The sequence below is a fragment of the Eleginops maclovinus genome, chromosome 4 (assembly GCF_036324505.1).
Source record: "Eleginops maclovinus isolate JMC-PN-2008 ecotype Puerto Natales chromosome 4, JC_Emac_rtc_rv5, whole genome shotgun sequence".
Taxonomy (NCBI): Eukaryota; Metazoa; Chordata; class Actinopteri; order Perciformes; family Eleginopidae; genus Eleginops; species Eleginops maclovinus.
This window is the reverse complement of record NC_086352.1, coordinates 31,061,956-31,073,280: the sequence shown is the minus strand read 5'-3', so window position 1 is coordinate 31,073,280 and position 11,325 is coordinate 31,061,956. Positions and strand designations below refer to the sequence as shown.

General features: G+C 48.9%; 1 protein-coding gene across 1 annotated transcript in view; it reads right to left on the bottom strand.

Moving 5' to 3' along the window:
• Window positions 1-6,776, bottom strand: part of LOC134863090 (dynein axonemal heavy chain 5-like) — a 123,159-nt gene extending 116,383 nt beyond the window's left edge. Inside the window, 2 exon segments of the mRNA XM_063881360.1 lie at window positions 399-452; window positions 6,583-6,776. Coding sequence (XP_063737430.1) covers window positions 399-452; window positions 6,583-6,776 — 248 coding nt within the window.
• Between the last annotated feature and the right edge of the window lie 4,549 nt (window positions 6,777-11,325).

Genomic DNA, 11,325 nt, shown 5'->3' with positions numbered 1-11,325 from the left:
CCAAAGGTAAACGGGAGAAGGCACCAAAAAGTACATCATTTCGGATGTCAAAGAAACCGTTCCGGGTTTTGTGATCAGACTTTTTAAAGCTTTTTCAACACCCGGGGCCCAAACCTTTCCCCCTACCACCAAGACCTTCCCGGTTTGGGTTGAGACTGGGGCAGAAAGGCAGAGGGTTTTAAAGTCGAATCATTATGGGAAGACACCCACCACTACCACCGCAAATGAGTGTAACGACATTCATTGATCACTCTGAAAAACGACCCGATGCACCCGGTCACCCCCCACCTACAAAAGGAGCAGCACACTACGAACTGCCCAAAGGGCGGAAACCCTCATCTTGCTAGGCAGGACTTTGTGAGGACCCCATAACTTTTGAAAAAATGAGTGGCCCTCACATTGCCCCTTCGGAAAAGGTGGTTTTGGGATGGGTCCGGGTAGGAGACGTGTCCCTGGGAATGCACAAAAACCACTGTGAGCACGTTCAAGAAAGTGTGCTACAAAATGCCGACCCCTATTTTCCCCATGGGGGCCCATAAAACTGATGAAGTGTGTCCCATGGCGGGGAGCAGAAGAAAAACCCCAAAAGGGCTTCTTTGGAGGCCCTTGGACTACAGGTCTTCAACAAGCCCGAGTCCAAACAAAACCCCCCCCTCCATTTGGACAACTTTTTTTTTTGGAAAACATGCACCAAGAAAATGTTGAGACACGTCAAACAAGGGTTGCACCTCTCCCCTTCAGATTCCCCCGCCATGTTTATCCAACCCCCGCGAACAGGTGTTCCCTCCTTCCCCCCCTGGAAAAAACACTGGGAGAAAAACTGAGAGGGCCCATTTTCTATAATTCTGAAGAAAATTTTGACAACAGCATGCAGAAGGGGTTTCCCCCACTAGGGGAGAACGAAGAGGTTGGTACCTGCCAAAAAAAAAAGCCGGAAGGTCCGCTGGTGTTTGATCCCGTCAAGTACTTCAGCACATCTTTTAAAAGGTGTTTTTCTGTCAGGCCGAACACTAACTCATCTTGGGGTGCTGATCCCTTTCGCAAGGGTCAGGGAGCAGTGATTTCTGATACAGCAGTGTTCCATGCTTTTTTGTCCGGGGACCCCGGGAACTACCTGAGGTTTTTTTGGTACAGAGACAATGACATTTAAGGGGCATCCTCGGGGAGGGGCCTGTTTTCAGCAACATCCTCCCCCCTCCGTGCCCTATGGACTAAGGAAGCCACCCTGAAGGGGCACACAAACACGGGGAAGGCACGGTCCATTTGTCAACATCATTTTTACGTGTGGGGCTCACGGGGGCCCAACTGAAACTGAAGCCACAACTATAAGGAGAACACAGGGCCCCTTCAGTGAATCGAACCCGAACTTCCAAAAATTTGCTCAAACAGTGAAACCCCTCCTTAAGGCCTTTGCCCCCGGGGCAGAGCAGCCCGAAAAAACCTTGCCCTTTGCGGGGGCTACACCCGTGCAGCATTTGGGACGCTTTTTGGGCACGACGACACCTTTTACATTTGCAGTCTCGACACAAGAAACCCTCATCGCAGGGTTCGTCAATGTGAATAGGGGGCTTCGATCCTTTTTGGGATGGCCACCCCTGATTTGAAGGCAAAAATCTCTTGGGGGAAAAACAGTGTCAAAACATTTAAAATGGGTGTCCTCTACCAGAACAAAAGCTGAAGAAAGGGGGAAGGTGGCGGGTCACGCATACTAAGAAAGCTGATTCCCCTTTCATACACGTAAAACGTCACTTTACAATGCTGTACACACGGGCTATGTGTGTTCTCTGAGCGCCAAAAAGGCCATTGGAGTTGTGGCCTATCTCGGACCATTAAAGCTGAAGGACAAGTCGAAGTGGGGATTATTTTGGAAGGCAAGCTGGCCCACAAAAATTGCCTACTATTCCTCGGTTGGAATTGTGGCTGCAGTATTACAGGGGAAAGTCGCCGAATCATTAAAGTGAATGGACATGAAGTGTGCGATAAGTTTATTGGACAGCAAGATCGTGTTGGATACTTTCACAATCAGCCCAAATGTTCTACTCTTTGTTCAAAAATTTGGTTCCGATGAATTTCAGCCCAAAAGCCCTCCCCAAAATAGCTTACGTCAAACGGGGAAAACCGGTGATGACGCACCCAGGTCATTCCGCGTTCAAGACAAAGACTAAGTGGTTGTTTGGCCCATTTTTTTTTGCACAAACCAGGTCCATCTTTCACAGACAAGATCTTCTCCAGCAAGGGAGAAAGTCGAGCTCTCGCTGACGATTCTGGCGGCATGGGTGGGGGTTCCCTCCCCACTCCCCCCCTGCCAAGCTCCCGGGAAAATGGATTTGATTCCCAAAACGGGATAAAAAAGGGGGGACATTGTGCCCCTGAAGGACATCAAGGGACGTAGCCCCGGGGCCCATGGCAATGATCACAGTGTTTTCCCCTGGGAAAGACCAAAGAAAGGAAGGTGGACTCAGGACATGGCCCAAAGGTTTTTGCGAAGGTTTCCTGAGACAGGTCAAAAGGTTCAGAGACATTTGTAGTTAATAGTGCCCTTTAAGGTCAGACGGGGAGTGTTCTCCCCTCAGACATTTAAGTTTAATTTGACTCTTATTTTGCGGTTTACGGGCAAAACGGGGAGTAAAAAAATCGCGTAACGGAAGTAAAAAATCGCATAACAAAAGTGGGAAATCCGATAGAATTCACAACGTTAGAAAACGTGAGAAAGGGCGGGGGTTAAAGATGCAGCGGTCAATACCCAGTGAAAATACATCCCCTGTTGACCCCCCAGCAGAAGCACCCTTTTTTCATTCCTGTCTCCTCAAAATGCCTCCTCTCTCCTGCGTCAGCTGTGTGCAGTTCGGGGGTTTTGTGCGGCCTTAACCTTTTTCCCGATCCACATGCAAGGGCCCACATCTTTTTTCGCCCTCCATCAAAACACTGAGTGTGGTTAAACCGGGCCCCCATAAAGCCTAGGTTCTCTTAGAGCATCCACAGCCAGTTGGTTCCGGTACATCACGAGTAAGTTATCAACTCCTCTACAATCATCTACTCAAGAGCGAGAAAAACCCTCCTGGGCAGAAAAAAACCCCCCTGCTCAAGTGAACACCCGACTTTCGACCCACATCCGACAGGCGGGCTAATAAAAGATCCAAAACTAGTTTTTGGGCAAATAAAAAGTTTTTTGTGAACCCCCCCAAAATTTTTAAAGATTGTTTTCGAAATGGGTCATTTTCGAAGTTTCACCAGTGACCTTGGGGGCAAAGTAAAAAGCTGCAGTGGGTTTTATGTGTCTTTGCTTTTGACCCACACACACACACAAAAAAAAAAAAAAAAAAAAAAAAAAAAAAAAAAAAAAAAAATTTTGAATATCTGTTTTATTTACAAGTAAGATAAATGACGTTGTGTTTTAATGAGGGGCTGGGGAAATAGGCATCCAATCTGCGGAAAACTGTGAACTGGTTTTTAATTGTTGGGGTTGCTGGTTGTTTAAACAAGCATTTAGTTGTGTACAGTACAAAGTTCTTACGGTGAAAGACAGTAATTGCACTTACCCTTTTACACCTTTTTTAGTTTTCTAAAGCGTTGGTGTTCGGGTCAAAGGTTGCAGGTCCAATTGTAAAGGCGCGGTCTAAAGTGTAAGGTAAGGTAAGTTCATTTCTGCAGCCCCCCCTTGAAAGCACTCATCTTTTTAATTTAATTAATGATTCTGGATTTTATTCAACATCTGCATCATCGGTCGGAAAGTCGCCCCTTTACGCGGCTTTGCATTGTTAAAAAAAAAGGGTCAGGGACACGATTTTATGGCCACCACCCTCCTATCTACTTATTATGTATTTCTCTCCACACGCATACTTTTCCTGCCTTCAAGTCTTTTTGGTTTTTCATAATTCCAGCAAGCATGATTGGGCTTCTGCAGTGTTAAAAAGAACATGAGGTATATAAAAAAAATTTCAGTCACTTTGGGCAAATCATTAAGGCAAATTTTTTGAGCCAAAAAAGGAACAGCAAGTTTATTTTTTTTGTAAACGTAGGCCAAAGAAGCCTTAATTTTCAAAAAGATCAAAAAAAGTTCTTTTATGTTTACAATTTTTCTTTCACATACACTTAATTAAAGCAACTAACATGGCAACCTGCGAATGTTTTTTAATCGTTAATAGAATTTTTTGGCCTTATTTTTTTTTTTGGCTTGGAAAATGTTAAGGGTAATGCAAAGAATCACAAAAAAATCTCTTTTAAATTTTTGTCTTAGTTTTTGTCAAATTGTTCCCAAGAATAGGAAGAAGAAATTGATGAGCTTCAAATGTACAAATTCCCAAAAAAAAAACAACCCCCCATTTTTATATTCCTTGGGATTTAAGTGGGGTGTGTGTGTTGCATGTTTGCAGGGTTACATAATACCTTTTTTTTACTTTTTTTTAAAATGAAATGATTTTTTTTGGTTTAGTTTGAATCTATAGTCGTTTGCTCACCGAACGGAATGGTGTTTGATCCACCCTTCCCCCCCCGCCGGGAGGTCTGTAGAGCTGGCTTGCCGAAGGGGTTTGACTTTGTGTCTCCTATGTTCCTTTTGTGCACAGTGAGGGGTGGAGTGGGTGGAAAAGCGGCAAGAGCCACTACCGGCACACGGCAGGCGGTGAGGGATAAAGGAGCTGGTGGTTTGTGTGAATTAGAGAGATGAGGGGATTCCCATCACGTTTTCTGGTATATTGGGTTTATCCCATTTTTGCACATTTCCCTGTTTTACAAGCGATGATTCCCTTTCCCACCAGACTCTTTATCAGTGGGGGAGGGGGGGCAACTGTGCCCCTCCTGGCCCAAACAGGTGGTGGTGGGTAGGAGGTGGGTTGTGGAGTGGTGTTTGGCTTGGCGGCTTCTTTTCAATGATTTTTTCCCCCCCACTTTGTCATCATCAGAGTCACCAAAGAAATGACTTAAAGTGGGTTGGAAAAAATAACCAATCAGCTGTCAACAAAGTGTTTTCTTTAAATTTTGGGGAACAAATTGGGGAAAATGTTAAACTTTCGAGAAGGCTTAGCAGGCCCGACGGGCCCCCCTGGTTTTTGTAATGGGCCTTTTTTTTGCTTTTTCCCGTTTTTTATTTGTCAGGTTTGTCATACCCTAACCTGAATGATGTAAAGATTTTAAATATATGATGAGTTATCATTAGATTTAAAAAGGAAACACACAAATTTTGTGATAAAAAATGCTTCACCTGACACTATCCTTTAAAAAAAAAACTTTTCTGCATGTCAGTCTATTTGGGGGAAAAATTTTCCACAAATTTGGCAGGGGGAAAAAAAAAAAAGGCAAATGAAACTAAAAGGCGGTTCTTTTAAAAAATTCCTTCTTTTCTTAACCAAAATTTTTTTCAGTAAATTTTTAAATTTTTGTCAATTATGAAAAATTTTCTGGCCAAACTGGGGTGTTTCTATTGGCCCAACCAAAAATTGGAAAAATAACATGAAAACCCTTAGAGGGCCCGGCTTTATAAACATAATTTGAAAGTTTTAAAAAAAGGGTAATAGCTAAAAGTTTTTTTAAAATGGCTGTTTAAGCAAATACAAAATCCTTTGCCTTTTGTAATTTGTGTTTGAAAGTAAATTTGAAAAAAGAAAACCTTTTTGTTTTTGTTGGGTTAAAAATTCTGATAATTTTTCCAAAAAAAAGTGCACATGCAAAAAACGGGAAAAACAAGTAAAAGAAAAAATTTTTAAACCCCCATGCCCTTTTTTAAAACTTAAACCGACAACGTTTTACCCCAAAGGACTTAATAACTTTTTCTGTGGGCTGTGTGGCCCCCGGGTTTAAAAACAAGAAAGTAAAAGATTAGAAAAGCCAAAAAAAAAAATTGTAATTTTTTATTTTTAAAATATTTGAAAGAGATTAAAATGTAGGAAAAGGTTTGGAAAAAACTCGGGCAAAAAATGCATTTCGACGGGGTCTGGATGGGTTTTACAACCTAGTATTCAGATGTGTGTGAAATTTTGTAAATGTTCAGAAAGTCAGAGTTGAACGGGTACTTGAAGAACAAAGACTTTTCTAAAAATTCTTTGTATACCCCGTACACTCCATCATTGCATTCAACAATGTTGTGTATGCAACAAATATCATTGCCAATGAAAAAAAACATTATCCCCTGTGTTGTTTTTCGAAAGACGTAGGACTACCATGTGAAGGGGCGTCAGGAATTGTCATCTCTGACAACCGGCGGATAATTTGGGCAAGTGGGAACTCTGGTTTTCGCAAAAGTTTTTTAAGCTTGTGCAGGTAATTTTCATATGGAAATGCCGAAAAAGCGGTCAAGGCAACCATTTTGTTGGACGTCATCTGCTAGATGTACCAAATTATGCACATTATAAACTAGTTGGTCCTTCCCGTATATTTCACTGAAGGGACTTACAAACGATTGAAGTAAAGTTTTTGGCATACTGGCTGTGACAGGATAGTTTTGATAGTTTAGGATCTGTTATACTACTATACTCTGTTTCGTGGTATATATTTGTGTGATTAAATTGCATGGATGTAATACTTTGTCAGCTTATCTTGCTGCATTACTCTGTTTCAGGGTGTTGTCATCCTTGACCAATAAATTACCGAAACTGACACTGAGGAGTGTGTTTATTCATGACGACACCATGGTCGTTGTTGGATGCCCTGTCCCCGGCTGCGAGTTCAAATCCGATGACTTGTCTGAAGCACTCGTCATTGCTATATTGACGATTCATGGATGTAGCCACCAGCACGCAGCGCCTGTCATGGCCGCGCCAGCCCAGGCCCCAGCCCCTCATGGCCCGAGACTCGATCGGCCCAAAGTTGATGTGGGCGTGTCAATAGAGGAATGGAACGTGTTCATCCGCCGTTGGAACGTATTCCGCGCCGGCTCAGGCATAGGGGACGCACAGGCCCCCTTCCAGCTGTTTCAGTGCGCTGGGCCTGTACTTGGAGACAGCCTGTTGTAAGCCGTCCCCGACGCCCCTTCCGGACCCTTGCCAGACCTGATCACCGTCATGCGTTCCCTAGCTGTCATCCCAGTTGCTACATGCGTCCTGCGCACCGAACTACTTCAGTTACGCCAGGAACGCGACGAGACATTCCACGCATACGCTGCCAGAGTGCGGGGTAAAGCAGAGACATGCTCATATAATGCGGTATGCGAGTGTGGTAAGGACGTGGACTATAACGACCACATTAACCGCGATGTGCTGCTCAATGGCATCTATGACTCGGACATACGCCGCGAGACGCTGGGGACAACTGACGTCCTGGTCAAGCCAGTTAACGACGTGATTGCACTCGTCGAGAACAAAGAGATGGCCCGTAACGCTCTCCCGTCGTCCTCCCTATCAGCCATGTCGTCATTCCGGCGCCTGAAGACGACTCCACAGGCGAGCCCCGCCCCGAGCACTGCGGACGGGGCTAAACGTGCCTCGTGCCCGGGATGTAAGAGCGTCTTTAACGTCTTCACGGAGGGGCCTCGCGGGTGGAATCCTAAGCCTCACCAGGTGTGCATCGGCTGCTACAGGGCCCGCCGACGACAGAGGCGTCAACAGCCGTCATCCGACAGTCAACAGGCCGCCATGGGGTCGGAGCTGGTATCCCAGGTCTCATCGGTGCAAGCTGGAGCCTGCCCTGGCCGACGTCGCGGGAGCCTTCGCCGACGCCGCGCCCTTACGTCGCACGGCTGTGTCGACAGGCCTGCACCGATCAGACTCGAGCACCACATCTTCTCCAAGGGCGAATGGAGGCGAGCCAGGCTGAGAGACCACCCCCGGGCATTAATCACCATCTCGATGGACATGCCGGTCGGGCTGAGGGATGGCACCAGCAACCGGGGCTCGGCCGACGGAGCTCGAATATCCTGCGGTTTCGCGCGGGACGACCAACGACCCGTCAGCCTCAGCCTGTCGGCCGCCAACCACTCCCCTATAGCCATCGAGGGAGCGTTCTTCGCTAGGCTCTCGACGACCTGCAGCGGGGGCCGTACTACATCCTGCCGTTCCATGGTATACGTCAGAAGCTCAGTCCGGGCCATGTACCTCTCCTACGAGTCGTTGCTCAACCTCGGCCTCTTGCCCATTAACTTCCCGTCAGATGACGTTGCAGGGGGGCCCAAGGACAGGCGTAGCCCTGACACGGCTGACACGCCAGTCCAGCCCCTGTCCATCAATGCGACGAGGTCAACCAACGGCGGCTGCATGGGGCCAAGTGACCCCCGGGACGCCCAGTGCTCATGTCCTCAGCGCACTGTCCCCCCGGCGCGCCCCGCAGTACTGCCGTTCCCTTGTACGCCAGAGAACAATAACCGGATGAAAGGTTGGCTACTCGGGAGATATGCCTCATCAACATTCAATACTTGCCCCCATCGGGCACTACCATGCATGGAGGGGCCACCTATCGAGATGCACGTGGACCCCGCAGCTACGCCTAAGGCATGCCACACCGCGGCTAAGGTGCCTCTACACTGGCAGCGGAGGGTTCACGATGACCTCCTGCGGGACGAAGCCCTTGGGGTCATTGAACGCGTGCCATACGGCGAGCCGGTGGCGTGGTGCCATCGTATGGTAGTCACTCGGAAGCACGACGGTTCCCCCTGCAGGACTGTGGACCTCTCCCCCCTCAACAGGTTCTGCCAACGTGAGACCTTCGCCACTGAGTCCCCGTTCCACCTCGCACGCCGCGTCCCGAAGGGCACCTGGAAGACCGTCACGGACGCCTGGAACGGCTACCACAGTGTTCCCCTGCGTGAGTCGGATCGCCACCTCACTACCTTCATCACGCCCTTCGGCCGTTGGCGCTACACCAGGGTACCACAGGGTTTCCTGTCGTCAGGGGATGGCTACAACCGTCGGTTTGACGCCGTCCTCTCGGACTATGAACGCAAGGAACGTTGTGTGGATGACACCATCCACTATGACACCGACCTGGAGCAACACTGGTGGAGGACCATCGACTTCCTGACGCGTGTCGGCCGGTCGGGCATCGTGTTGAATCCGGACAAGCTTCAGTTCGCGGAGAGGTGCGTCGACTTCGCTGGCTTCAGGGTGTCGGAATCTACCATCGAACCGCTCCCAAAATACTTGGGCGCCATCCGGGACTTTCCCCACCCCAGGCTCCACGACGGACATCAGGAGTTGGTTCGGCCTTGTCAACCAGGTGGCTAACTATGCCCAGTTGCGTGACACAATGGCTCCATTTAAGCCGTTCCTCAGCCCACGCTGTGTGATCCTATGGTCCCCCGTTCTGGAGGAGGCCTTCCAGACATCCAAGCAAGCCATTATGGAGGCCATCCGCGAGGGCGTGGAGATCTACGACATGCAGAAGCGTACCTGCCTCCGCCCTGACTGGTCCATGCGTGGCATTGGCTACTTCCTGCTCCAGCAACATTGTCACTGTGCCTCGGGCATACCGGACTGCTGTCCAGGAGGGTGGAGGATCACCCTCACGGGTTCGCGTTTCCTGTCCCCTGTGGAGCAGCGCTATGCGGCCGTCGAGGGAGAGGCCCTAGCTGTGGCCTGGGGCCTGGAACAGACGCGGTACTTCACGCAGGGGTCCGACAACCTCGTCGTGGTCACCGACCATAAGCCGTTGATGAAAATCTTTGGCGACCGTACGCTGGATGAGATCACAAACTCGCGTCTGTTTAGACTCAAGCAGCGCACCCTCCCATGGCGCTTCGACATTGTGCATCTGCCTGGCAAGAGCAACTATGCCGCTGATGCCACGTCGAGGCATCCTTCCCCCTCGGGTTCAGCGAACAGCCTCTCATTGGGGCTGCCGAGCGGACCTGACGCCGTGGAGTCTGCACTCATGGCCTCCATCCGCGACGACGCACCGGAGCTCGGAGCAGTGTCTTGGCCCCTCTTCGCACGGGAAACAGCGGCTGATGGATGCCTCGGCCACCTCCTCCAACTCATCGAGCAGGAGGGTGGGATTGACGTTAACGACCCTGCCCTGGCGAGTCTGTCATCGGTCTGTGAGTCCGTCTACGCCCAGGACGGCGTCCTGCTCTATCGGAACCGCGTCGTGGTTCCCCCGTCCCTCCGTGAGAGGGTCCTTCGGCATCTCCATGCCGCTCACCAGGGGACCTCAGCTATGGGGCAGCATGCCCGAGCAATAGTTTACTGGCCCGGCATGTCCGGGGACATTCAGGCCACCAGGGACGGGTGTGCAGACTGCAACCGCAATGCTCCGTCACAGGCGGCTACACCCCCCTGGCCGTCCTCACCCCCGTCCACGGCATTCGAGGCGGTGTTTGCTGACTTCTTCGACTATGGGGGCCGTCACTTCCTAGTTGTCGGGGATCAGCTCTCGGGTTTCAAGGTTTCAAGGTTTTATTTGTCATATGCACAGCAGATACAGCGTATATGTTGGCAATGAAAATCTTATGTCGCGTGCTCCTCCAACAACTCAACATGCATGGTGCAAAAGATAAATAAAGTAGTGCAAAAAGAGAGAAGAATATTTACAATATTAACAATAAAGATTTGAGGATGTGAAATATATACATATGTGGAATACATTGAAAGTATTTAAATACTTTACACTGTTGAATGAGGAGGTATGGACAGATGCATATATTATGTATAGCAGATGTATATGGCAGATATGTACAATATATAGATATGTGTACTATAAACAGATATGTATGGCAGATGTGTATAATATATATGTATGTGTGTACTATAAACAGATGTGAGTAGACATTCACACAGCTCAGGAGTTCAGTAGTCTTATAGCCTGTGGTATAAAACTGTCTCTGAGTCTGGTGGTCTTGGTCCGGATGCTGCGGTACCGTCTGCCAGACGGCAGCAGACAGAACAGATTGTTGCTGGGGTGATGGGGGTCCTTTAATATCCTACCGGCCTTCTTCCTACACCGCTGGGTGTAGAGGTCCTCCATGGATGGCAGCTCCGTCCTGGTGATGTGCTGAGCAGTTTTCACCACCCTCTGTAGAGTCTTACGGTTGAGGGCGGTGCAACTGCCATACCAGGCGGTGATGCAGCCAGTCAGGATACTCTCGATGGTGCACCTGTAGAAGTTGCAGAGTATCCTGGAGTCCATGTTGAACTTCCGCAGCCTGCGGAGGAAGAAGAGCCGCTGTCGAGCCGTCTTGGATATGACCCTGGTGTGATGTGTCCATGTCAGGTCCTCACTGATGTTTACCCCGAGGAACCTGAAGCTGCTGACTCTCTCCACAGGAGTCCCGTCGATGGTGATGGGTGTGTGTGCCTCTCTCTGCCTCTTCCTGTAGTCCACAATCAGCTCCTTTGTTTTGCTGACGTTGAGATGGAGGTTGTTGTCCTGGCACCAAGATGTCAGGGCTCTGACCTCCTCTCT